The sequence below is a fragment of the Chelonia mydas genome, chromosome 27, assembly GCF_015237465.2.
Source record: "Chelonia mydas isolate rCheMyd1 chromosome 27, rCheMyd1.pri.v2, whole genome shotgun sequence".
Taxonomy (NCBI): Eukaryota; Metazoa; Chordata; order Testudines; family Cheloniidae; genus Chelonia; species Chelonia mydas.
Genome location: NC_057860.1, coordinates 14,314,252 through 14,341,461, shown reverse-complemented (window position 1 = coordinate 14,341,461; position 27,210 = coordinate 14,314,252). Strand labels below are relative to the sequence as shown.

Sequence of the window (27,210 nt, the reverse complement as noted above, 5' to 3'; positions counted from 1 at the left end):
CTGTTTGAAGAAAGGGGGGAAAAAACAGTCCCTCAGCATGGAACTCAGAGGTCTAACGTCTTAATAAACCAGGTTGGTGACTTAGGCCAGTGCAACAGAGTCCCGGCCTGTCTCCTCCGGGGGAATCCTCCTGACCCCAGTTCTCGTGGTTAGAAACCCTCCGCTTGTGAGTGAGTTGTACCCTGTTTGAGCATTTAACCAGGTGTCTGTCCAGAGAGGAGCATTACTTATTTGTATCGTGGTAGCGCTTAGGGGCCCGAGTCATGGACAGGACCCCTTTGGGCTAGGCCCTGGACACACCCAAAACACAACATCGCTCTCTGTCCCGAGGAGCTCGAAGGGGTACAAGGATGGCCCAGGCACTGTAGGGCTTGTTGACTCTCCACTGAATCCCAGGACCAGAGAATCCCAAATCTTGTTCGCTGTCATGGGATGGGGAGAAGACCCCGGCAGAGGGGTGAGGTGACAGCCAGTGTGGTGCATCTTAGGTGATTGCAGACAAAGTCCTGTGTGAATGGCCAAAGGACGAGGAGCAGAGTGAGCTGACGGCTCCTGGGCTGCCAAGCCGCTACCTCCCATGTGCCGGCTTTGGGCCTGGGCTGCTCTAGCCCCGGGAACCGCTGCTGGATGGGGGAAGGGCCCCTGGGGAAGGGCTCGGGCCAAGCTGCCAAGTCGGGGACAGGAGCAATCCAGCCAAGAGCTCAGCAGAGGGTTTGCGCCCAGCGCCCAGAACGTCTCTGGAGAGGGGAAAGTGGCGCCTAGATCTTCCATGTGCTGGACTGTCCTAGGGAAAACGTGTGCAGTCCTGGCTGCCCGGTGACCTTCCCGCCCTAGAGCCTGCAGAAGGGGGGCAAACTGAGTGTGGTTCAAAGCAGACCCTGCGCCTCGGTCCTGCTGCGGTGCCTGCCCCCTCCGTCTCGGGAGTGCTGGGAGATGTCACAGTAGCTCTGCGTTCGGGGCCCTGTAGCAGCAATCAGCGTTTTCCAGGCATGACCTTAGAGCCGGTGCAGGGAGCTTCCCATCTATTCACTCTTACGGAGCTGATGGCAGGTGCATTTTCCCCATTCTTGGCTCAAGGTAATTGCTACAGTTACAGCCGCGTGCCAGTTGGCACCTGCTCTCCCATGTGATGTTCGGGGCTTTAGGGAAACTTGAGGCACCGAACTTTCACTGTTTGCCCGGGGCTTTGTTCGCAGCTTGCTGTTAACAGCTGATTTAGTGGTGATCGAACCGTGTCCAAGTGCTCCTTGCAATATGAGACAAATGTCAGAAATTCTCCCTGGGAGTCTGTTGTCGGGGCATCTCCTCTCTTAACTCTCTTGTCTCATACAGGAGGAGCAGGGTGCCGGGAAGCACCCAGGCAGGGAAACCGGTCTGTTCGGTGCCATTCAGGTAAGAGCCTTGTAGTGCGTTAGATTAATGATGCGAAGTATCGCCTTTTTAAAGCCATTTGTACTGAACGAAGCTGGGATGAATTGGCTGGAAATCTATCTGTCGTAACTGCACTAAAAGCTACTCCTTAAATAAAGTGATTGTAAAAAGAAATGGCCGGATCCTTTGCAGTGTCAGTAAGAAAAGCTTCCAAAGTAGCATTTAATATGGATTTTCTCTTCTGATGGACTTTAGCAATGGGGGGGTTTACGGTGGCTTCTGCTGAACTGTAAGCATGTGTCTGTTCTATCAATAAGAATACATGTTTCTACTGTGTATACAGAAGTTAAGATATTCTAGTACTTCCACAGTGCTTTAGTACCAGGCTTTACATCTTCAAAGTGCTATAAAAATATCAGCTAATTACTTGCTATATGCAAACCGCTTTTAATGGGAATACTTGATGAGCTATAACTGTGATTTACTTCACAAAGCACAAACTGTGAGCCAGCAATAATATGAAACCGTTTGGGTTGCATTCATTAGGATTTTTCTTGGTTTGTTGTATATTCCTGGCTTCCTTGTGACTCTTTGTAAGTACAAATATGTTTAAAATTCAGATGCCAAAGGTTTTGTCAGAAGACTCAATCTGGATCATTTTGATTCAATCCCAAATAATGAAAATCAGTCCTAATCAGTGTTACTAAATTATGTCTGGACTTAAACCACATGATTTAAACTCCTAGCCATCTTAGCCAGGACTTCGGCGTTTAGCTAAAGCCTGTTGTGTTTGTCCCACGCTTCTTGTCAGAGCTGAATGCTGGAGTAGAATTGGTTTCAAAGTTACTAGTCATTTGTGGGCCAGATCCTCAGCTGGCCTAAATCAGCACCACTCCATTGACTCCAGCTGAGTTATGCCAATTTGCACCAACGATGTGGCCCACTGTTTGTAATTAGCCCGGACTGAGTACTGCAAAATGCCCTCGTGAGGCATGAATAGATGCATCGGATTCTGCACAGATTAAAGAAAGACGAATACGTCTTCACGCTAGATGGGGCAGTCAGCTTTCAGTGCACGGGGCAATGAGCCTTACACGTGTCAGCATGCACCTCGAGAAAGTGGCTGGAATAAAGCCTTTGCTTGAGAAGGAAGATGACCACAGTTCATGAGAACCTGACCGGATGCTCCAGGGTTTTGTCCGGTAACAGGCCTTCCCTTCCAGGGGCACTGAGTGAGATGCAGTCCAGGGAGATCAATTCTTCTAACACATTTGTCCTTTGATCATCTGTGTGTTACTTTCTTGGTGCCTTGGCTCATGTTCATGGCGGGGTGGTTGCCATGGATCTTCTGTCTAGCACCAGCAATGGGATTGTGTGGCCAAGATTTGAAGCAGGTTAGTATGAAAGCGTCTCTTTGCTGCCTTAGTGCTTGGTGCACTGAATAGAAATATGGGGTCCTTGTCATCCTCAACACCATGCGCAAGCTGGAACCTGCCCTGCGGTGCTCTAGTATTCTCCCTGCCGTTGAATGGGAAAGCCAGCAGAGAGGTTAAGTGACTTGCCTGAGGTGATCCAAAATCAGTGTCAGAGCTGGGTGGGGAATTCAGGAGTTCTCAGCTCCCTGGTGTGCACTCGGGCAGTAAAGCCAGAGAACTTTATCTAGGATCATTTCCAGAAGCTGACTCTGCATCAAAAGTAAATGGAGGAACTCTCACTGTTTCTGGGATGACTCTGCCTTTGCTCATGCCGATTCAGAGGGACGTTCTGCCACCCGTGGTACTGGAGGGGTGCAACTTCCTATTTGAATGATTTATTATTGGTTTGACCTAGGCGCTCTATTGTGCTTGGAACCAGATTTTCAGGTTCTTGGCAGCCACTCACAGGAGTAGCTAGTCCAAGGAATTCCACTCCTACCTAAGCGCTGAAATAAAGGCCAGGCTTTCCAACGGGCACCCGATGAGCTGAGCTCTCCGGAAAATCTGGCCACTTGCTTAACAGCCTAAATGAGAGCAGCGCTCTCTCGAAAACTGGCCCATGGAGCAGGCCAGTCTCCACCCCAGAGCCGCCGCCTATGCCAGGACACATGAGAGGACGAGGGCAGGAGCCGTGAATCTGCACTAGCAAAAGCCAGCTGCCTAATTCAGCGCTGGTTCGGCTCCAGCGAGGGGAGCAACGGAGGGATCGGTCGCTGGTGCTGAATTTCGCAGCTGATTATTGCTGGTGCAGTCCAGGGCCTGGACTTCACCTCACTCCGGCTTTCGGCTGCTTTAATCTGCTACCACCCTTGGTTTTGCTCCTGAGGTTAGGAGCTGTCAGCTGCTTCCCTCCTGAGGCCGGTTGCAGCCAGGGGGGAAAAGTCAGGAAAAGAGACTGTGTTTATCCACAGAGCAGGGCCAGCAGGGCGGGGGTGGTGCCAGCTGCCCCACTGCCCATATACCTGCAAGGACAAGCTGGGGGTGGGCACGGAGACTTTCCTGGGCCTTCCTGCTGGGAGTCACAGCGAGGGGCAGGTTAGCCTTGCGCGTGGCCGCATGGAACCTCTGCTGTTAGATTGGCCTGGCCTCCACCATTCCACACCCAGCCCTCACGGGGTGGAGGTGTCCGTTCACCACCAAGCTGGCGGGGGGGATTCAAACTGGTGACCTAGATGGGAACGAGAGCTCGTTTCTGCTAACTTCGTTTAGGAAGGATGGGCTTGTGCTTAAAGCACTGGACTGGGACTTGGGAGATTGGGTTCCGGTTCTGCCACAGCCCCCTGTGTGACCTTGGTCACGTCACTTCATCTCTCTGGACCTCTGCTCCCCCTGTGTGAAATGGGGTTGTCACTTGGTTGGGGCCGCTAACAGCACTGCTGAATATGCTGTGGCTTCCATTCTCAGGGCTGAAGCTGCCCTGACTCCAAAACTCCTGAGAGGATAAAGATGAAACTGTCCCAGTCTGTGTCTCTAGAAAATCAACTGCAAATTGGAGTTGGCCTGTACGCCCGCTGCAGCCCGTATGCTGAAATGCAGATGATGAATGCTCTAACCTGCTGCTCCATAGTCATCAAGTTCCGTACATTTCACCCCCCGTTAAGTCCCAAATCAATATGACCGGGATTTTCAGCTTCAGGTTGATTTGGCAACTCTCTGGTGGTGTCGTAATGGCCCATCGGGGTAATTTAACCCCTGTGTCTGTCTCATATGGTTGGACAAAGATGTTGTGAATCTAGTGAGTCAATTAGGCTTGATAATAGGAGAATGTCCAGAACCAAGAGGGGGAGTTGGGTGAAATCCACTGTGTGTGTTCTTCGTAGGACGGGGCTGGGCAAAATGCAGTGCAGTGCCCCAGCAAAGCTAGTGCAGTTTCATGATGCTTCTGAGGAAGCTTTGGGAGCGTGCTATGGTGCCTCACCCACTTATGTGACCTGAATTTCCAAAAATAATCCCCCGCTGGGCCTGGCTTAGTAACTCGGAGTTAATGCGGCCGAGCGGGACGCTTGGGGGCTTGTTCTGTGCCTGCTCGGACCTGCTCCGACAGGAGCGTGGTGAAGGGCCGCGCTCGTTGCAGGGTTGCATGTGCTGATACAGGCACCCTATATAGCATCCTTCACCCAGAGATCCCAGCATGCTTTGGAAACTTTAGCAGAGCCTCACGACTCCCCTGCTGGGTAGGGAATTGTTGTGATGTGCATTTAAAAAGGGGGTAAACTGAGGCACAAGGTGCTACAGTGACTAGTCCCATGATCAGAGGCTGAAACTCACTCCTGCCTAGAACTAGGCTGAGGCACGGCTTAAGCCACCGAAATAAGGCTCCGAGCTTCAGTCCCGTCTAGACCCTGTGTGCAGGGGAGAATTTCACTCTCAGTAGATAAGCAACAGAGGCGGGAATCCAGCCCAGGAGTCCTGCCGCCTTGGTCCCACGTACAAAACACGCATGGAGGATAAGTCATGACGTTGGGTGGGTGAGAATGTGAACCTCTCTGGGGCTAAACACAGCCTGCTCTCCGGTGGCCTCAGGCAGTTCAAATCCAGGCTCGTGTTCAATGGCTAGGTCGGAGGTTGCTTGAGCATCTGAAAATTCAGATCCCAGACCTAGGGGAGATTTAACTCCATACCTTTCCCCTTAATGTCCATCTGGCTGCTCCGTGGGGGGAAGATGAGCTCTGCAGTTGAGCACTGTCTATAAAATAGTCCATTTCTTCTTTATTTTAGATGTTTAATGCCTCCGGTTCTAAATTCTCTCTCGCATTTGTCCCTGCATTACACCCTGTTGCGATGTGTGATTATGGTGTTATTTAAAGAAGAGAGAGAGAGAGAGAGAGAGAGAGAGACCTGAGGTTATGGACTGTGATACAAGGCTATAAAAATGGCCTTAAAATGATAAACTAGCTGCTACTACGGCATGAAGACTTCCCTGCCTCACGGTTTCTTACTGTATTCAGGGTCTGGAGATGAAGATGTACCATGGAAATCAGCCAAGATGCTGGTGGGGGTTGTAATTCTGCGTTCTTGACTCGGCCTAGCTAATCCAGCTTCAAACAGCAGTGAGGACATAGCGGCATGAGTGCCAGCCCAGGCTGCGACCTGGAGTTAAAGCTGACGTGCTGTACCCTCACTGGGTTAGCTAACAGCAGTTAAGAAGACAGCTTTGTTTGCAGTGGGGATGTAGCCTGAGTCGCAATGAGATTTAGGCTCCTAAATCACTTAGGCACTTTTTGAAACCTTTATCCTTTGTCTGCTTCCATTTCCCAGCTCAGGCTCCCTGAGCAAAGCACGGCAGTTCTCATTGCTTCGGTTTATTTCTTGCTGCCCCCTGGAGCTCTAACTGTGTCTCTGTCTTCCAGGCTCCTGCTGTATCCTCTCCTAGATTTTAAGGCAAGGAGGGATTGTTCCAATCACGTAGTCTGACCCAGGCTGGAGAATTGCACCCAAGGGGAGAATATTTATCCCCCTTATTGCAAATGGGGAAACTGAGGCTCCAAGAGATGAAGTGACTTTGCCAAGGTCACACAGGGAGTCTGTGGCGGATCCAGGTCTCCTGAGTCCCCAGCCAGTGCCTTAGCAGCAAGACTCACTGTCCTCACTTTGCCCCCCCTCCCTCCCGGTAGAGGTCTGGCTTGCCCTGCCCTGCCCTGTCCATGCTGGCAGCTCAGACCTGGCTGTTCACCAGGCTTCTGCCCCTCATGACACTGCGGGCATTGGCTCGTGTGTGCTGGGCAGCCCAGCACCTGCCCCTGGTGCTTTCTCACAGCCTCACCCGTAAATGCCCCGCGGGCGTCACTCTGAGGAGAGAGACTCATGGGAGCACTTAATGCCTCGCTGCCAAGATCTCTGGTGGCATGACGGTCCAGTGACTCTGACCTTCTTTTATTTCAGAGAGATTTAGACATCTGTCAGGGAGCTTTTCATAGCTGTCAGGAGACCGTGCCCCTGTCTTGCCATCTGTGGAGCTAGGGAGGCAATTTCTGGTCTCCTGGGGACCAAAACCCATCCGCTCCTGTGGGGAAAACGCATGTGTCCGCTCTGCGCCAATGTGGAGTTTTTGCGTGCCTGCCTGTGACCAGATCTGTCGGTCGACCTGGAATGGTGGCTAAAGTCTCGTGTGTAAAAGCTGTTCCATAGGAATTGCTGGAGGCCCGTCTAGCCCAGTCCCGTCTCCCGTGGCAGCTGCTTCAGAGGCAGGTGTAAGACACCCTGCGGGAGGCAGCCTTTGGATAACCTGCACCCAAAGTAAACTTTTTCCTACCCCCCATTAGCCAGAGGTTTGTGCCCTGTCTCAGCCTCTGTGCATCGTGTAGCTACAGGCATCGACAAATGCAGAAGCTGGCACCGCCAAGCGGCTGTTTAAAGATCGGTGGTAGGAGGGGGGTGAGTAGTGGAAACCACACCTGTTGCACTCAAGCAACCACTGATCTTATTAAGAATCAACTGAAGTTGCACATCCCCTTGTAAAGTTGTCTCCTGCTGTAAGCCAAGGCCCCCCACACCCCTCCAGAGGGGAAGGGTGGTCTAGTGGGTTAGGACACTGGGCGGGGCTCCAGCGACCCGCATTCAAATCCTGACTCAGCCACAGATGTCCTGTCTGACCTTGGGCAAATCACTCAATCTACTCTGTGCCTCAGTTTCCCTTCTGTGTACTGGGGATGCTATCTGCCTACCTCACATGGCGTCGGCGACGATACACTCCAGTAGTGATTGAGAGGGGCTCAGATATGGGGATGGGAAGTGCCTGGACAGTTCTCTTTTTGGGTGCAGCGAATGCATGTAGAGGACTGAAGGGGTGCACTCTGGCTGGGGTAAATTTCACCTATTTCAGCCAAGCAGTCGGCAGCTGTGAAAACACGAGTCTCTGGAGCTAATCCGTGGGCCCGGATGGGCAACTAATCACCGAATTACAGACCCGACACCTGAGGAGCGGAACGAACACGGGAGGCACCGGAGAAGTTAAGTGAATGAGACAGGCGAGCATACGGCTGGAGCAGGCGTTTTCAGTCTTGTAACGAGAGCCGTGACGGGGAGCTGCGCTCTAATCAAGGCAACAGCGGGGCCTTTTTTTAAGACCAGTGAGATTGTTGAGATATTTAGTCCGGATAACGTTCCAATTTTAGCTTGGCTGCCCTGGCTGCAATCATGGTGAAAATACCCGGAACGGTAAAAGGAGGGCATTGGAGAGAGAGAGACACACACACATACACGTACGTCTTGCCACGGCTGCTGTGTCGGGACATGTGAGGCTGGGTTGCTCTGTCCCCTCAAGGTTCGCTGGTGTGTCGTCATGCATCCGTCAGGCCCAGATTCCAGACCCTCGTCTCCTTAGAGTTTGTCTTGCTTTGTTGCTGGTTTAAGTTTCGGCTGAGGCTGGAGGGAGGGGGCTGGGATGCTGGTCCCATGCCGCGGTGGGCTGCAGGGAACAGCAGGAAAAGGCCCTATAGTCCACAAAGCGCTAAACTGCCACTCGAGAGACCTGGGTTCAGTTTCCAACTCTGCCACAGACTTTCACCTTGGGTGACCTTGGACACGTGACTCCATCTACCGTGTGCCTCTCAGTTCGCCGTCTGTGTCCTGGAGATAAACATGCCCAAGCTCACAGAGGGCTGTGAAGATCAAATCCAGCAGTGATTCACAGGGACTCGGCCCCCGTGGTGCTGACAGCCTTATCAGCAGTAGCACTGTGCCGGGGGCCAGGAACAAGCTGGGGAGATTGACAAATCCCAGCTCTCAGTCCGGTGTGTATTGTCTGACCCGTGGCCGTGGCACCTTGGGGCATCAGCACAGCTGCCATAGCCGGGTGGTCAGCGAAGGGCCGGGGAGGGGGGGAGGAGCTGTTTCGACAAGGGGGCAGGACTCTGAAGCCCCCGCTGCCCAGGAAGGTGCAGAGGGTGTGCCCAGAGAACGCCAGCATGCAAACAGCGAGCTGTGCTTGCAGCTGGGGGTGTGAGCTGACTCCCCCTCTGCAGGTGCTGTTCCCCAGTGTGTGAAATTCAACCTGGGCCTAGGGCCCACCAAAGGCCTAGATACCACTCAGGTGCCACCCAGGCTCTCAGAATAGGGCATAGGTGGTTGTGGTGCCTAGACCCCGTGCTTGCCGTCTGCCTGGGAGGGATTTCAGGATTTGCCGCACAGGAACCTCGCCTCCACCTTTCTTACGAGCCTGCCCGAGTTACTTACGGCCCGGCTGTGAAAATTCGCCCCCAGAGGCTTCCTGGCAGTGCCCCTCCGAGACCTTGTGTAGTTAATTTCTGCCTCCCCGGCTTGTTCTGCCACGGTTGTGTTCTCTTGCTTTGCCTTCGAAAACCAGAGGCAACGGGAGGGAAAAGCGACGAACTGGAGAAAGGGTCACATGAAAAATAAAGGGGGGGGGGGGCAAAAAAAAGGTTAAAAAAACAACCCCACCCAAACCCTAAGAGTCCCTCTGAAAGGAATCAGAGGCAGAAAGCGAGAGCTTGTCCTGTGTAAATCAGAGAAATGCACACGGAGTGGATCCTGTTCAATCACTCGTCACAGTCCTTCTTTCTGCCCTGTCCTTCTCTCTGCTGGCTGCTCCTGGGTGTACGAGCAGAGGCAAGCAGCAAATCCCAGAGGTGTTTGCTGGCTGCTGGGTCAGTCGATAATGCATACCTGCCTCTCAAGCACCTCTGAGCATCCCAGTGCGGCTGGCACCACGGGTTATCGTGCATTGTGGTTAGGGACCGTACATTGCAGGATTCCAGAGTTGACAGAGCAACGGTTTTGTTGTTTAACTCCTTGCTCTTGCAGCGGGAAAACGCCTTTCCACAGCACCTATGGCAATCACAAGTGTTCAAAACCCATGAGTCAAAAATCACGAGACTGGCTTAAAAATCATGAGTGTTTTTTTGTTTTTTGTTTTTAAATTACATTGTGGGTTCTTTTATTTTGAGCCTTTGGAGGAGGTCACGGTTTAGAGTTTTCCTCCACCAGGGGTAGGTACTTAAAGGAAGACCCACAATGCCACGAGACTTGTGATAGACTCATGAGAGATGACTGTGACGAAGCAGGACTGTTCTTAATGTTTCCTCTGAATAGTGTGGGGGTGCCTCAGTTTCCCCTAGGCAGTTCTTAAGTCTCTAGGGGGTGGGATAAGGGTGTGTGATCGTTGCAGAGCCCTAGAGGGCAGGTGTGTGCAGGGGTCTGGACACAGAGAAGGGCCAACACCCTGTTTCCTGGCAACTGATGGCCTGGGCCTTCCCCCCTGCAAGGTGAGAGCTAAAGGGTTGGAGAACAAAGGAATCAGGTGCCCTCCTGGCCCGGGAAAGGGACAAAGCCCAGAGGAGGAGGGGCTGGAGGGTGAGTCAGTTTGGGGCTGGCTGAGGACATGGAGTGAAGTGCAGATGGGGTTGTCTGGCTCACTGCCCCCCAAAATGGACCCAGCTGTGGGGTCCTGTTCTCTGCACCTACAAGCTCTGTGTTAGACCATGTTCCTGTCGTCTAATAAACCTTCTGTTTTACTGGCTGGCTGAGAGTCACGTCTGACTGCGGAGTTGGGGGGCAGGACCCTCTGGCTTCCCCAGGAGCCCTGCCTGGGCGGACTCGCTGTGGGAAGCGCACGGAGGGGCAGAGGAGGCTGAATGCTCCGAGGTCAGACCCAGGAAGGTGGAGCCGGGTGAGCTGTGTGTCCTGCAGACAGGCTGCTCCCAGAGAGGAGACTGCCCCAGAGTCCTGCCTGGCTTCATGGGGAGCAGTTCCAGAGCATCGCCCGGGGACTCCGTGACAACGACAAATGCTCTTTCCAACTTCACGAGCAAGAGTCTGAAAAAATTAGCCTAGCAGTGGGCTTCTGAGTCCCTCCACCAAAATAAGTGGCCCGATTTTTAGCAGTGCCACATACCCACCAGTTCCCATTCACTCCAGGGTGCAGCGGTTTTCAAAACACAGCCGCCTGTGTAGTTGGATAAATAAGGATTTAGGGATTCTGAGCCTACCCGATTGTCTCATTTGAACGGTACAGTTGTAGTGAAGCCGGTACAACGCTTCTGTAGACAAGACCTCCCTGGGCCCGAACCAGGTACCAGAAGCCAGCGTGTCCGCTGTCCAGCGGAACAGCAAAGCTCCAGGCCTCTCCAAGCACCATAGCTCATTCTACAGCTCAAGAGAGCCCCAGGGTTCCTCTGGAGTTTGTTGTGATTGAGATATATCAGGGCCTGGGCCTGGGAATACTGGGAAAGCTCTGAAGTGGGCTAACGATGGATAACTCCCCCCGCCCCCAACGCCCACACCATAAGGTTGATTGTATTGTGGAGTGGAGTTACAGTACGGTTCTAATTATTGTTCCGTGTAATTATCACTAATTCATCTAACCATGTTCTGTTCTGTGAAGGTTTTTATACCACCCTTAGCGCCGTCGTTTCTGAGAACGTTCCCGTCATGCATTAAGTGACCAGATGGACCTCAAGTGACAGATGTCAGTCACTTCTCTCCACTCCGCCCAGGGGAGAACTGGGGGAGCAGCCTGGGGTTTGTTTGGGGTTTTATTTTTGGGACGGTGATGTGCGCACCGTGCTGTGTGTGTGAGCGAAGGCTGGTCGGAGCAGCGCGCCTGTCGCTTGGAGAGGATGGTGCTGCAAGGTTGGCTGGTTCTTGGTCTCTACAGGCGTTCGTCTCCTAGTCTCACACTGGTCCCTGGGAAAGCACCGTGTCCGTGCTGCGGACAGCTCTCCTGTGCCTGGAGCGTGGGGTTGTCCACCATGTTTCTTGTCCTGGAGCTTCAGATGATCTTAGCTTTGGAGATAAAGGCCAAGACCTTGCATGTGACTTGCTGGTCCCTGGAGGGCTGGCCTAGGGGCGTAGAGCAGGTGTGACGTGCTGCGATGTTCTGCACCGGTTGGGCTCCCTGGGGGCGATGGCTTCGTGCCCAGGTGTAGCGCGTTGCTGGAAGCTGACCGGAGCTCTCTGAGTCACCGTTGGCTCAGGGTGAATGCAGCCACTTCCCTGCAGGCCCCAGGCTGCAGATGGCCCATCCCCTGCCACTTGTGCCTCCCCGCAGCCCAGTTCACCATTGCCGCCTTGTGCCATTGCGTCTGCCAGCAGGCAGCGGGTGTGACGTGCTGCCGAGTCAGGACGGTGGTGTTTCATGCTTGCTTTGCCCTAGCATGAACCACAGTGCGTGGTGCACAGTGACGCTGAGCAAGGCCAGTGGCCATGCCCCATGTTCCCCCGTCCCCTTTATTGCCAAGGGACACGTGCTTTATCTCCTGTTTGTCCAGACGACTCCCTCCCTGGCATTGGGAGGCCGCTTCGAACAGGGTGGTTCAGGACGGTCACCCAGCCGTGTACAGACCAGGATTAATTGGTCGTCTTCTACCTTGATTAATGGGCCTCCTTGGTCCTCTCTCCCAGTATCTTCACACGAGCTCTTCCTATTCCACTAGGGCCACGTTAACTGCCTCGGCTTTACTGCTGCCCTGCTCCTTCCCCTGCAGCCACGACTAGCTCAGGATGCTGCCCCCCTGCTCCTCCATTGGAGGTGTGAGTCCAGTCACGTCCCCATGGAGACGTGTTGGCTGCTGCTTCTTCCTTGGGTTTCCCCTTCGCAGCCTGCTGTGACTTCATGACGGTGCGTGAGATAGAAACATAGGCTCTATGTTTGTACAGCACCTAGCACATGCCTGGACTCCTAGGTGCTAACACAGTACAGAAAATAATAGTAATAATAATTTGGGCATTATGTCTCATAGCACATGTACTACAGGCCCTGGCTCCTGGAGTCATGGGAGTACACCGGCTCTCAGCCTTCATTTCACTAGCTTTTATACTTGCAAAGGAAAGCTGGAAAATGTGATTCGAGTGTCACCGATGTGGCAACATCTGCCTGAGTTTGCAGAGAGCCTGAGACAATTGCTCTGAACTGTGCAGTGCATTTCAAGAGGGTGTTAACTCCAAGACCGCTGCTCTGGGGGGTGCTGGCAACCCCAACCCAGTAGAGGACTGTGTGAGTGGCAGTAGGGGGAGAGTGCGGTGGGCGTAGCCCCCACCCCAGCAGGGACAAGCAGCTGGTGGGGTACATGCTGCCTCCCACACCCCCTGCTGCCTCCCACACCCCCTGCTGCCATTCCTGCTGCTTTACCTGGGGTTCTCATGTTGCTGCCCTGGCCTCCTGGGGTGGGAAGCCCCTGCCACTCCTAGTGGAGGGTGGGACAACGGGGTGGGGCCTTGGGGGAGTGGCTCTGACCCAAGGGGTTCCCAGGGCCCCCGATTGCCATTTGCCAGACCTGGTCCCAGCCTTGCCCCCCCTGCTCCCTCTCCAGCAAGCTAGGCACACTTACAACTTTTGCCATCTCAGGGGGAAAAGGAGAGTGTTTGCTCCCTCTTGAGGCTGCTGGGAGGTGCTGCGCCCTTGCAAGGGAAGAGCTGCTGAACCGTTCTGTTACCGCTTAGCAGGACGGGCGCTCGGGATGGGGCGGCCCAGACCGTGGGTTCGGTCAGTGCCTTTCTCTTGCTGCTCCTCCCGGGCTTTTACAGCCGTACGGAAAGCTATTTCACCAGTGCAGCGGTTGCTGGGAGTCTTTCCAGCTCAGCGGGGCACGAGCCGTGCCAGCCAGAGCCGCCGGAGGGGCTCAACGTCTCTGAAAACCTGGCTCTGCGGGCGTCCCAGGGGGGGCTCTGGAAAAGGGAACCCCACAGAGAGTGTGGGGTTGGCGAGGGAGTAGGGGAGGTCATGGGTCTCTTTGTCAGTCGCCTCCTCTCCCCCTTCCCCTGCTCCGAGAGGCCTAGAGAAGCGTTTCGGAGCAGAGGGAATCGGTGCAGGGGTTGCTGGGGGACAGGCTCAGGCCTGGGTCGTACAGGAAGTCGGACGAGATGGCCTGGAACTCTGTGACCCTGACAGGAGACACCCCGGCTCTGCAGATAGGGTGGGGGAGGCCTCTAGACCAGGGGGCCGGGCTGCGCTGGTCACCGCGAGAGCTCGCTAACGGGACACAGCACCGCTGGCCTCGGGGCTCCTGGGTTAGCAGCACTGCCCCGCGGGGGACTCCTGAGTGGGCCCGGTAAGGGGTGTCATCCTGGGCCTGTATTAACAGCACCGCCACCGCTCGGTGCTTACAAAAACACCATCCTCACCTGTGCCAGGTGGAGCTCGCGCCCCCCCCCCCCCCCCAGGTGACGGGACTGTTCCCCGGACTCAAGGGATGGGAGCAGGTGACTCGAAACCAGGCCTGCTGGGAGTTGAAGGCCAGGGGGGTCCAGTTCTCTGGGGCTCCCAAGCAGTGAGGTCTCTGCAAGGGGCCTGGGGAAGGCTCGGCAGCGGGGTCTGACAGGGATCTGGAGCCCAGCTGGGAGGGCTGAAAAGGACTGTAGGGCGGGCGGGTGAGGAAGCCCTGATAAAGCGCTAGGAAGCCTCTCTGAGCCTAGTGGCAGCTGCTGACGTGGCTCGCTGGGGATATGAGGGCTGGATGGTTCTGTGGAGCGTTTGATGGGGGTAAACAACACCCACAAGGGGAGAAGTGTGGCAGAAACACCAGCTGCCGTGGTTTGTTTGAGGCAAAATGGAAGGAAACTGAGGCAGGGCCTGGAGCCAGACCTGGGAAGCCCTGCTACAAGCATCTTTCAGCAAAGGGCTTTTAAGAGCCTTCAGCCTCACAACCCCGCCACTGACTGGGTAACACCATGTCCCTGTTTGGTGAAGGGGCTTGTCCGAGGGCCCTGGGTTAGATTCGGGACATAGCCAGGAACAGAGCCTGGAGGTCAAGGACTAAAGGCTAGAAACTGAAGCAATCCCCGGCTCTGGGAGGGAGTGGGGTCTAGTGGGTTAGAGCAGAAGGGGCTGGGAACCAGGACTCCTGGGTTCACTCCCCGGCTCTGGGAGGGAGTGGGGTCTAGTGGGTTAGTTTGGGGGGGGCTGGGAGGCAGGAGTTCTGGGTTCTGGCTCTGGCTCAGGAAGGGGAATGGGGTCTAGTGGGTTAGAGCGGGGGTGGGGGCTGGGACCAAGTGTGTTAGGTGCTGTACAATCCTAGAATAATAGACAGCCCTTGTCCAAAGGAGCATGCAGCATAAGCAGACAAGATGGACAAAGGGCAGGGAAAGGGATAGAACATGCAAGGAGAAATACAAACTTACGGTCAACCTGAAGTGACAGGAATCCCCGATTCTCTGTCACATCCAGGAGGTCAGACTAGATGATCAGAATGGGCCCTTCTGGCCTTTAGTTGGATGAATCTAAGTGCCCTGTTCTGTGCTCTGACTACTAGACCCCCCCACCCCCCCCGGGCTGAGTAGCTGCTGCTGAGCCAGTCGATCCCGTATAACACTTCCTGGTCTCAGGCACGAGCTTGTCTAGTAGGATGCTGGGACCTGCCTCGTGTCCCACAGACAGTAGCAGAGCCCCTCTGTCCAGCTGGTCTTTGCGCTCCCCCCGAGGTGTCTCAGGCTGTCTGTACGGTGCGTGAGTGATAAACACCAGCTGTGGCTCTATCTTTCTCACCTTTTCGGGGCCCGCCTTTCATGGTGGCAAATGTTCCGCGGGCCCCCAAACTGGGGTGCAGCCGGGCCGCTCCCTCAGCGCTGGCACATCTCGGAGGGCACCGTTTTTCATTGTCACAGCACCGCTGGGTGAATGAGCACCTCCCTGGGAGCGGTTTTCCCAGCTCCCCCTCAAGTATCCTGTGCAGGGCTAGCTCCTGCCAGCCCCCCAGACCCGGGGATGCCTGCGGACCGAAGATGATTTCAAGCTCCACCAAACATGGCCAAAGTACCCCTAAAACCAACCCCCAGCTCAGCCCAATGTTTGAGTTGAAGGGGAGAAAGACCCCACGCAGCACAGAAGCGTGTGGTGGGGGCGGCCATCCTTCTATTTAAAGGGGCCTCCAAGTCGGAGCTGCAAATCCTACCTTTTGGCACCTCCACAGTGTCAGAGGCGGCATTGGGGACGTAAGGGCCAAATGGAAGGGTTTGGGCTGGCAGGTGCGACTAGCTGTGAGTGCAAAGCGGTGCCCCCCAAAAGAGGAGGCTGTGATGGGCGTGAGGGTGGGTGAAGAGCCCCCCACTTAGCACAGGCAAGTAAACGATGTCCTTGCAGTGGACGCTGAGCTGGCTTCAGGCAGGAGCCTCTTGTACTCTGCTTGCTCCCTGGGAGAGAGAAGCTACTCGCCTCCAGAAAGCCAGAGGACACCGGCCATCCCTGGGGAGCATAGAGGTCTGTCATTCACACCAGGATTGTTGCTGGTGTCGGGGAACTTTAGGGAAGTTCCTTCTTTCCCCATCCCGAGCCCATTGTATCCTCCCGGAAATGCACAGCTCCCCACAGCTTATGCATTAGGTAATGCCTCATGCCTAATGCCAACTCCGTGAGCTGCGAAGGCTGTTCCTGTTGCTTCAGGAGCCTCTGCCGTACCCCTTCTCCTTAGACCCGACTCAGAGCGAGACCCTAGGCAGGCAGAGAAGCCAGGCAGGTGTGTGACCTAAACCTGCCTTGTGTCAGTGCAAGGTAATTCCCACCTTGCCTGGACTCAGTCCCTTTAAAATCCAAGCACCCTCTCACTGGGGGGGGGTTGTGCTTCCTCCCGTAGATATGAAACGACCGCTGAGCCTGCCCCACCCTGCTGAGAACAGGACCCACCTGGCCGAGACGGCGGGGAGCCAGTCGGAGCAGCGCACGAAGCGGGAGAAGAAGCACCAGTCGTTCACGCTGTGCGAGGTCTGTAACATCCAGCTCAATTCGCCTGCCCAGGCGCAGATCCACTACAATGGAAAATCCCACCAGAAACGCCTCAAGCAGCTCAACAAAGGGAAGGTGCCGACGGGCCAAGGTGAGGGGTTGGCCGGCAGGGCTACCGGCAGGGCAGCTGGAGCCCGGGGGCGCTGGGAAGGGCTTGCCTCTGTCGCCCGGCCCCTGTCATTATGGGCGTAAGTTGGGGTGACAAATGGCCCGGTTGCGTGGCTGGGGTTGCGGCCCTGGACTCCGACTGCTGTTGCATATAAAAACCTACTGTCTCGGCCATCGCCAGCCTGCCCCAACAAATCCAGCCAATCAGGGGGTGGGAGTTAGGGGGATTCCCCAAGCCGCCAGATAAAGGAGTGTCTCCGCCGGTCACTCGCTAGGATCTCTGAACCCAGATGGCTCGGTGACCGTGCGGCCTGAGTTTGCTGCTCTTCGGTGTCCGCGTGTTGTTCCCGTGCGTACACGAGCGCGGTCGCCAGTGCCCTGGGTCGCCAGCGCCCGCTCTGGTTCGGTTTGGGTGCCTTTTGCGCAGCTGCTGGAACTAGAGGTGCTGTGGGGGCTGCCGCGCCCCCTGGCTTGACGTGGTTTCCATCATATCCAGGGTTGACCGTTTGGTTCACTGGCTCTTAGCCCCCCCACTGAACACGTTGGTCCAGCACCTCTGGCCTTTTGTGCACAGGAATGGCCCTGCCGGCCGCCCTTGGGGATGGCGTAGCTGTTACGTGGCCAGGTTGCCCTGTTTGGATTCGGACAGTCTCCTCCCCGGCGACGGGGCTACCTGTTTAGTGGTGTCATTTTATGATCTAGTTTCGCAGCCCACCCATCTTTTGTAACTACCTCATGCTGGTTAATTTCGGCTGGCGAAACTCGTTCCATGTGGGTGCTAAGGGTGAAGGGTCAGTTCTCACGAGCACTGACATCACTGTCACAGGCAGGTTGGCCCTTGAAGGGGAAATGGGCCCCACTCCCCCGTGACACGACCTGTTTGCTGCACCAGGTGGGGAGACATGAATTATCAAGCGATAGCTGGTCCTGTGACAAACCTGGGTGCTGCATAGCCATCCCTGGCCAGGAGGGGACACTCGAGAGATGCCTGACCCTGCTTAAATGTCCCTTTTCAAAAGCGAAAAGTCAGTGGAAGTCATTGGAAATCAATAGGACCTAGGTGCTTCTGAAAAGTTTCACCCGCAATCCTTCTGCCCAGGGGTTTTGGAAGTGGTGACCCTAATAAAGCACCGTGAGGTACTGTGCAGTATTCACACAATGCTAAACGTAGATCCCTTAAATCCACCACAGCTGTCTTTTATGTTAAATTCTTTGCCAGTTGTACTTTTCTGCTGCTCCATTTGGCTGTGCGTCGTCAGGGCTCAGCATGGTGTTTGCACTGACGGGTCAGTGGGCTGCTGACGGGTCACTGGCGAAATGTGTGCCGTTGTCTGTTAGCTCATTGGGAGTCTCATGGTGAGCAAATAGTGATTTGTGACCTGCTGTGACATTGTCACTTGATATGTTTATACCATAAACTGCTCAGTTAAAAGCCAAGAGGTAATCTTTCCATTTAATTCAAACAGCTCTGCACCTGTGTTAGACCCAGGGCTATCAGGGAGTTCATGTTTTCCATTTTTGCTTCCTGTATTTATTGCCAAATTCACAGCTGCATAACTTATCTTAGCTGGCAGCCATCATGCTTGTCCTGAGTAGAACTTGGTGGGCATTGCTCTTTCACTTCTCCACGTCCAGATAGCCACTGGGTTGTGCTTAGTACATCCGATTTGGTGCCATATGGTACTGTGATGTAAAGTCCTTCGCAGAGAATTCCCATCGTGTGCAGCAGCTCCTCGTACAGTCCCAGTCAGACAGTGCATGGAGGTGTCCTGGTTTTCCACCTAGAATTCTTCTATCAAACTCTTGTACGGTTGGGTCACTTCGTGTTTCTCATTTTGTTTTGCGAATGGGGAGCACCTCAGTTCTCTTCAAAGGCCTTTCCTGCTGCTCCTCGCTTTCGCTAGACGTGGGTTCCCCATAAAACGCATCCATTGACACGAAGCTCTTCACCAGAGCCCTTGTTTCACATTTACCCAGTGTGTTTGCAAATTCCTGCCAATTTTTCCGCAGTCTGGGCAGCGCTTGTGTGGCAGTTTCTCTGTTGTGGCTTCCCACTCTGTAAGGCCTGTTTCTGCCTCCGCTGATTTCAATGAGACCGCTTGCAGCCAAAACCAACCAGTTGCATTTCTTTCTGTTGAGGAAGAAGGGGGACGTTTAGCTCGTCGCTCCGGCGTATGTGTTGAAAGTTCTGTGCGTCCTGTTGTTTGTTTGTATGAGCCGCAGTTCAGATCAGGGCCCCATTGTGCTCGAAGCTTATGGACACATAGTCCTGACTTAGCTCTTTTATTCTAGAGCTTTTCATCTTTACGTCTCAAAGTGGTTTCCAACGGAGGGTCAGGATCATTACCCTCATTTTACAGATGGGGAGACTGAGGCACGGAGACTTTGATTTGCCCTAGGTCACTGAGTAGGCCCGTAGCAGAGCCAAGAATTGAACCCAGGTCTCATGAGTTCCAGTCCACTGCATTATCCATGCGGCCATGTTACCTCTCAAATATGCCGAGTGTTTCGTGGGCAGTGTTTTCAAGCTGCTGTTGAAATGGAACCTCTTTAGAAAGCTTGTTGTTTTTAAGCAGCTTCTCTTTTTGGAGGTCCAAGTTCCTGGAATTGTTTATTGTCCAACTAGTATAAAAGGTTTCAGAGGAGCAGCCGTGTTAGTCTGTATCCGCAAAAAGAGCAGGAGGACTTAGAGACTAACACATTTATTTGACCATAAGCTTTCATTAGCTCCAGCTCACTGATCACTGTCTGCTTCCCAAGAAGACATGGAGTATCCTCCCGGCACGCAGGGTCACGTGTTCACTGGATACTTCTGCTACCAGCAGTTCGCAGTGGTGCAGAATTGCATATTAACCAATTGCCAGGTTGCAGCATAACTAAGTGAATACATTTCCCTGCCCCTGGACAGAGCCCCTGCTTAAATACAGTCAGCTTGATCATTCAGAGTCTTCGTCTTTGATTTCCTGGCTGGAGGCAGGGACGTGCCCAGCATCACCCCACGGGTAACTGACAGAGCTGGGAACAGAACCTCGGTCTGACTCCTAACCACTGGGCAGTGCTGTCTCTCCACACCTCTCTCCTGTCTCAGCAGCTGTTCTCAGGAGTTCTCACGGTGGCTGTGATATGTCAGTGTGGGGAGGGCGGCTTCTCCCCGGCCCTTGGCGATAATAAACACAGATCAGTGGCTTTTCCCGGGTGGGAGGTAGGAGCCATTAGTTCTGCATGAAGCTTCGAGGCTGCTCGTTGGCGGGGGGGCTCGGTTCATTCGGTACTGTGCCTTGAACTGGTCGCCCTGGGCTCAGAGGCTGGCGCCGCCTGGTTGAACACGTAATGTACATTCCGTCCTGCAGGGGGTGCTGCACCAGGAGCCCCCAGTCGCCTCCCTTTCTCCCCAGCCTAGACACTGCTGGGGCAGGCTCGGGGCCATGCCTGAATGGGCTGGGCTAGAGATGGGGTCCTACCAAATCGTCACGGAGGCTCCCTGGGAGGGGCTGGCTGGGAGAGGGAGTAGCCGGTGGGAGCCCCCTGCTCAGCATGTTGATCCACAAAGGCTCTGAACCTGCTCCAGTCCCGTCGCTTGTGTGGTAGCGGCTCACGGTCCCCGGTTCCGGCCCGTCTCATCCCTCCGCGCAAGCAGGGTCGGCGTGGGTTCCCTTTGCCTGGTCTGGGGATGCATTGAAGATTCAGGGCTGTCAGCTCCGTGCCAGACGCATTTGATACATTTCGATAGAACTGCAGTGGGAATGGCGTGGTTCTGCTGTGCTCTCCGCGCCCACTGGGCCCCCCACACCAGACCTCGCTCCAGATGCTCTACGAACCCTCCCTTGGTGCTGCCGTACCTGTCGGGGCTCACCTCCACCGTGCAGCTTGAAAGCAGAGTGTGGAAAAACCTGGAAACCAGTGCAGTGCAAAATGCTCCTTCTCCGCCAGACATCAGGCCAGATCCCCAGGTGGTGTAAACTGACGTCAGTGGAGTGACACTGATTCACATGAGCTGAGGAAGTGGCCGTCTGCTCTTAAACTGAAGAGTGCAGTGCTGCAAAGGGCTCTGGTGCTGTGCTGTGCTGTGCTGGATACCACCCAGAACGCGAGCTGGACTCAATGGGATGCAAGCCAGTTGCAGGGTTAGGCTGGACAGCACTAAATTGCCCTCGAGATCAAATCCTTCCTGGTGTGTTCACAGTGCCCAGAGCTGGTGTCTGTCCGGGAAAGGGTGCAGGGCCTGGTCGACAGTGGAAGGACTCCTTCTGGAGAGGTGAGAACAGGCTGAGGGGGAGCTGTAAGGAGACGAGACGATGGCCATTTAGGAGAGGGCCCAGCACAGGGCGTGTGAGCCCCTTAGGTCTTCAGACGAAGGCTAAAGAGGGATTTGAACGGTTCTTACACCTGGTGAACTTCACCCAGTGCAGTTCCATAAGAAATGAGCGAACTCGAATGCAGCTTGTTTGTTAAAGTATCGAAATCAGAGGGCTTTAAAAAGAGAGAATAAATGATATAAAATAATATGAAGTTGGATGGAGACTGAATGTCCTTCTGGGCCAGAATTGTATCCTGGCAGACAGCTTGTCTGCAGCTAAATCAAAGGTAGCTTTTATGGTTACTGATAGATTTTTCTCATGATCTCCCTCTGGCTTCTGGGATTAATTCCACAAAGGCTCTAATCACTTACGTTGTGCAGCAGAGAGCCGTGGAAAGAATATCTTGGCAAACAGATACAATAATCAGCACTGTTACTATTTATTAACTGCACCCAAAAGTATCCCAGCGAAATCAAATGATCAGTCGCTGGGGATTTCCTTGTTGGGTAAACCCTGGATTTTTTGCTGTCTGACGTTGGATTTCAATGCAGGAAGAAGCTGGGAAGTTGGAATGAGGGACGTTTTCGTTCCTAGGCTGCTGTTTCAAATCCAGCCTGGGTTGAAGTGACTTGTGCTCTTCGGTGCTGTTGCAAGTCCCATCCATTTTTATTTGTGTGGCTAGAAGCCCCAGCCAAGACCAGGGCCCTGTTGTGCGAGGTGCTGTACGAACACCGCGCAAGAGACAGTCTTGCTGCCAAGGAGCTTCCAGTCTAACTCGATAAGACAGACAAAGGACGGGAGGGGAAACTGAAACGGGGAAGTGACTGGTCACAACACAACTCAGCTCTCCCGTTACCCGTTCAGGGCCCTCACCGCTCAACCACACGTTGCTACTGGACGATGGCTCTTGCGTGACTGATGAAAACAAACTTGGTGGGTCTCAGAGCAGTTCCTGTATCTGTGTTGCCCAAAATGCCACATGCAAGGAGAGATTCGCGGGTCTACTCTGTGCAGGTCAGACTGGCGACCCCAACGGTCCTGTCTGGCCTTAGACTCTATGAATGACTGGCAGTTTGTTAGCAGGGTTAGCAGAGAGGCTGGGGACTGAACGGGCCACAGAAACGGAGCTCCTTTCCGAAGCCTAGACGTGCTCCACCTGCGTCGGCCCTGGGGGCTGTACGTTTGGGAAGGCTCTGTTGGTTCAGGACAGAATGCACCGTCTGTATGGGTAGAGAGACCTCCAGTCCCCAGAGCTGTCGGTGTGACCCCGAAAAGGGGAGAGAACCTGTGAAGAAGCAATTGGATTAGAGTGGCATCCAGTCGCTGCTGTAATTCACAGCCCTGCCCTGTGTCCATGGGGAGGACTGATTTCCACGGGGTGGTAACGTACTTGGACACCTGGAGCTTGGCACGTTCCAGGGGAATGTTTTTTCCATCCCATTTGGGCAGGTTTCGGGAAGTTGATGCCGTAAAGAGGAAAATATTAGGAAAATCCTTTGTGCATTTCGATTCCTAGTTGCTGTTTCTCTCCTGCGAACATTCAGGGAATCTTGCTACAGAGACCCCTTGTTGAGGTGTTGGTAATGTTTATCTGTGCTGCACTTTGGCTTGGGTCTCTCATCAAGCGTTCACGACTCCCAAGGACTTGCCCTGTTAACTATCTGTCTGACAAAGGCACGTATACGGCCCCCTTCACCATAGGACAACTCACCCCGTCAGGCAGGCAGGGCTACTGCTCCCATTTCACAGATAGGGAACAGAGGCATGGAGAGACTAGGTGACTTTTCCAGAGTCACACAGGGAGTCTGTGGCAGAGTAGGGGATTGAAGCCTGGCCTCCCATAGCCCAGGACATTGTGCTAACCCCGGTGTGTCTGGGAGAGCGAGCACGGTGCAAACCATGGGCGTGGATATTCTAACCGTGCATTGAACTGTCGCTCTCGTCTGTTCACCCTGCCGGTGATCTGAGCTTTTCCAGCATTGGGCTCCCCATATCACAGCATCCTGTCTGCCCAAGCAGTGTAGCCAACTTCCATTGCAGGGTGCTGCCCCGAGTCCAGCTCCAGCATCCTCTGCCCCTCGTTAGCTCCTGGAAGGAAGGCTGTTCAGTCAAACACCAGCTCTGGTTCGGGCAGCGAAAGCCTTCTGCTTCAGCCGCCCGCTTTTCTGCGCTGGCCTGGGGGTGGCAGCAGTGCTCTGCACGCCGTGACCCGACGGTGCTCGCTGAGATCCCAGCCCGGATGCAATTCTACAAATGATGCTGACGCTAATGTGATTTGTTGTAAACAGTTCAAAGTACGAAAATTGCATGCTCCAGCTGGGATTTCAGAGCCTGTATCCTGCCCTGAACCGAGAGCTAATCGGAAAGATGGTGTTGTCCCAGCAAAGTGGTACGCAAAGAATAAAAGATGCTGGGTCTGATCTGTTTTTTTTTTTTTTTCCATTGCTCTGTGCCATCGTTTATACCCCTGCACGGTGGATGCATGTGAAACACGGCTCTCACACCCACTCTGCAGTGGTGTGAATGATGGTACAAGACGCAGGGGAGTGGAGAGTCAGGCCCACTGCGTGTTTCCTCCTTCTCTGCACAATGAGCCATCGACAGGTTGGAGGTGCAGTGCCGAGCAGCCCCTTGCAAACAGATCCCCCACACATGCTGCCCTCACGTTTCAGACCTAGCGTTCCAGCCGCCTGGAGTTTCCAGCAGAGCCAGAATTTACTCCCTTGCTGTTTTTGGCTCCTGAAATACAGTCCCTTTTGCCAGTGTCCCAGAAAAGTCATGGGATCTAAGCAGCCGTTGCGGCTGAGTTCCCAAAGCAGCCGTCCCTTGGGCCCTGTCAGCTCCCATCTTGCTGGAATGCAGCGAGACGGAGCATTCTCGTCTCCCGGCCCTTCCACTCAGATGCAAAATGACGTGAACTTGTCCTGTCTCCCTCAGCTTGGATATTGGAGGTAACAAATAACAACCTTTACTCTGAGCCGTTGGAATAAGGCCCCGTCCAGTGTCTTTTCCGATTCCAGGAGTGCCCTCTCTCTGCCTCCTACCTGACGCTCTGCTGGCATTGCCCACTTCCAGCCCCCTGAGAATCCGTCCGAGCAGTTAGCACCTGCATTGGGGCATGCTGCTTGCTCTTCTCAAAGCTGATGCTAGGTTGGGACAGGTAGACGCAGATCCCCAACTGGTGTAAATCAGTATAGCAGCTCGTCAATGCTCCTCGACACAGCTGCTCCCTCTTGCCCCCGTCGGGGTCTGGCCACAGGCATCGTAAAGCCCCCGGGTGCTTTGGAATCAGATTCTTCCCCGACCAGGTTTGCCCCCGGCTGTGTCTAGGCATGGAGCCGGAGACAGGCCCCACCGTGCTACTCGGATTGAACTGGTGCGCGAACAATAGAAGCGTCACCCCAGCAGCACGCACCATCCCAGGACGTACCCCGGGTCTCGGCCGGGATCGTGCCCTCCTGCAGTGGGCTTGTACGGCTCCATCTTGGGTCTGCAATCCCCAAACGCCCCGGCAGGGTCGACTCACCAGGTAGGTGACCTGAGTCCCATGTACAGATCTTCCAGGTGAGCCCCTTCAATTCACGTCCCCTCTGCCCCCCCAAGATCCAAGGCTGCTGTGGTCTCCTGGGGGGGAAATTCCTCCCCGTCCATGCAAAGGCACTGGAAGGGCCCAGCCTCGCTTCCCAGAGCTCGTGGCATCTCCGCTCCCCGTTAATGCTGTTTCCTGACGTGCCCCACGGAAATACAGCCTGGAACTTACTTGCCCTTGACAAAGGGAGAGAGGTGGGGTTTCTCCAATTAGCTGTCTAAGTGTCTGCCAGGGCTCATTTGCAGGCAGCGGAGTTGAGATGAGTGAAGAAATCCATGTGATGGCTCGGGTCATTGTTGCTCTGCACTAACGGTCGTGGGCCATTGGATACTGTGTGTATAAAACGAGCCCCCATGACGCTCCAGCTACCACACTAGTTCCAGGAGTGGGATGGGGGCTCGTGCCTGGCCAAATTCTGTATGTGGAATAACAATCTTCTGTTCTATTGTATTGTTCTCTCAGCACTCACCAGGGGACCAGCTGATTCCAAAGCTCAGTGTGTTGCCGGCAGGCTGAGTGCTGAGCTCTTTTGGAAATTCAGCCACTTATTTAGGTGCCCCGGGGAATATAATCTCTTTGGAAAATCTACCTGCCTGTGAACCTGAGGGCAGGCACAGCCCCAAATCCCACTCTGCTCTTGCATGCTGGGCTTCTGCAGGTGCCTGCTAAGTTTGGGTTTCTCAGAATCCCAACCAGCCTTGAGAAAACCCTGGGCTGGATAGTCGGCGTGTGAATGGGAACTTTTACAGAGTTCAGGGGGCGCTGGGCTCTGGGTTTGGTTTGGGTTTGTCTGTACGAACAAGCCTGCTCCAACTCGCATTAGAATCAAAGGAGAGACGCCCATTGGCTTGAGTGGGGGTTGCATCTGTTCCTTCTACAGCCCATTGCAGCCAGGAATCTCAACAGCGCTTTGCAGACATTAATGAAGCCACAAATAAGCCCCTTCCCTTGGCCTGAAATTCCCATTCTGGGCTCTGCCCTGCGACCTTGGCTCTCTGGCTCAGCCTCGTTCTCCAGGGAGTCAGGTGGGAATGTACCAGTACAGCCAAACCCGCAGCGCAGACAGAGCTCTCAGGGATCAGCCCCCTGCCCTGAACTTCCTGGGAAAGGAGCCCGGTCATGTGTTCTGGGACTTGCTGGGCTCTGCCATGTGACAGCCTGGAGCCGCACCACAGAAAGATCCAAATGGGTTTGGTCGTGTTCCTGTGCAGGGAGAGAGGTGCGGGAACCTGATGTGACAGAACCTTGCTGATGTTTGGAAACCCATCTTCTGAGATGCCAACAGCCCAAGCCCAACTGAGCAAAGACAAAGGCGCAGATGCGTCCGGTGAGGCTTCAGTAGGGAAAATTAGCTTCTCTGGCTTCCCCCGATTCCCACAATAAGTTATTGCTTTCCTGCTTTTGGGACTTGTTTGAGAAATTTGGCAGGACACGCAAAGGGTACAGCTGGCCTCTGAGACATGCTTGCAGCGCTCATTTGCCTGGCCTGGCTGAGTGGGTTTGTGATTATGATGTCTGCTGACAGGTTTAGTTAGAGATACCAAGGCAAAAAGGACAGTTGGGAACCTAAAGGCTGATGAATGGGGATGGGGCAGCGGGGTCTCCGAGGGGACTGGGTTTCCTAGACCAAGTGAAGCTGCCGCATGATCCTTTTGTAAATTCCTCCTTAAAACGTACCTCTTCCCCGATGGCTACGGATCCCCCCTCACCCCCCATCCAGCACTGGTTGGCAAGCAGCTCGCTGTGACTTCTGCTCAGCTCTGTTCACTTTGTCACCTCGGCCGCCCCACCCTGCCCCTTCCTCCCGCCTGTCTGGTAGGGTGTGAGTGCGCCAGGCTGGGGACGGTCATTGGAGAGGAAGGATGGTGCAGCCTGGGAACGGGGAGACCGGCTCTGTCGCAGGACTGGCTGTGTGTCTGTGAGCCAGTCATGTGGAGTGTCTGGGCCAGAGATGTCCAGGCACCAGACTCCTGGTGGGTTCAGTGGGCATTAAGTGCCTAAATACCTTCAAAAATCCATTCCTCTGGGCTGCGGGTCATCTGTGAATGACGGAGATAAGAGCATTTCCCTACCGCCCTGGGTGTGTGTGTGTGTGGGGGTGTTGTGAGGACAAATACACTAACAATTGTGAGGCTCCGATTCTACAGTAATTGGGGCCCATTAAGTACCTACGGCAGGTAGGTTTGTTGCGGTTTGTCTGCATGGAGCCCTGCACAATCCTTGGCTGGTATTCCGAGTGCTACTGCAACCCAGATAAGAGGAGTAGGTTATTCCTCGCACGCTGAACAGGGACGTCTTCCCATTTAGACTCGATTCCCTTGAGCCCCATCTCTGGGTGGGGGTGGAGAAAGCAATGGTCATTATCCCCAGCTGAGGCCCAGAGAAACTGTGGTGGAGCTGAGAATGAAACCCAGGCATCCTGACTCCAGGTCGTACGCTTTAACCAGATCCCTCGCGCCTTTCAGGTAACATTTCGCCATAAGCTGCTGCTCTTCTGTGCGTAAGTTACTGGTTGGGCTGGTTTCTAGCAGCACCCCTTACGTGTGAATGCACGGCCAGGCCCAGCTCTCGTTCAGAAGACAGACAGAGATGGGGTGGGGAGAAGAGGCACAGGAAAGTTGTCAAGTAGCCATGTTTTCAAAGGTATTTAGGCATCTAATTCTACAGATAGATGCTTCCTGGGGTTAATAGTGAGAG

General features: G+C 54.4%; 1 protein-coding gene across 3 annotated transcripts in view; it reads left to right on the top strand.

Annotated features, from left to right (window-relative positions):
- Positions 1-27,210, top strand: part of ZNF385C (zinc finger protein 385C) — a 186,541-nt gene that overhangs the window by 53,148 nt on the left and 106,183 nt on the right. For all 3 annotated transcript variants that reach the window (XM_043536779.1, XM_043536780.1, XM_043536781.1), the window contains exon 2: positions 16,370-16,609. In XM_043536779.1, coding sequence (XP_043392714.1) covers positions 16,370-16,609 — 240 coding nt within the window. The remainder of the gene's footprint in view (positions 1-16,369; positions 16,610-27,210) is intronic.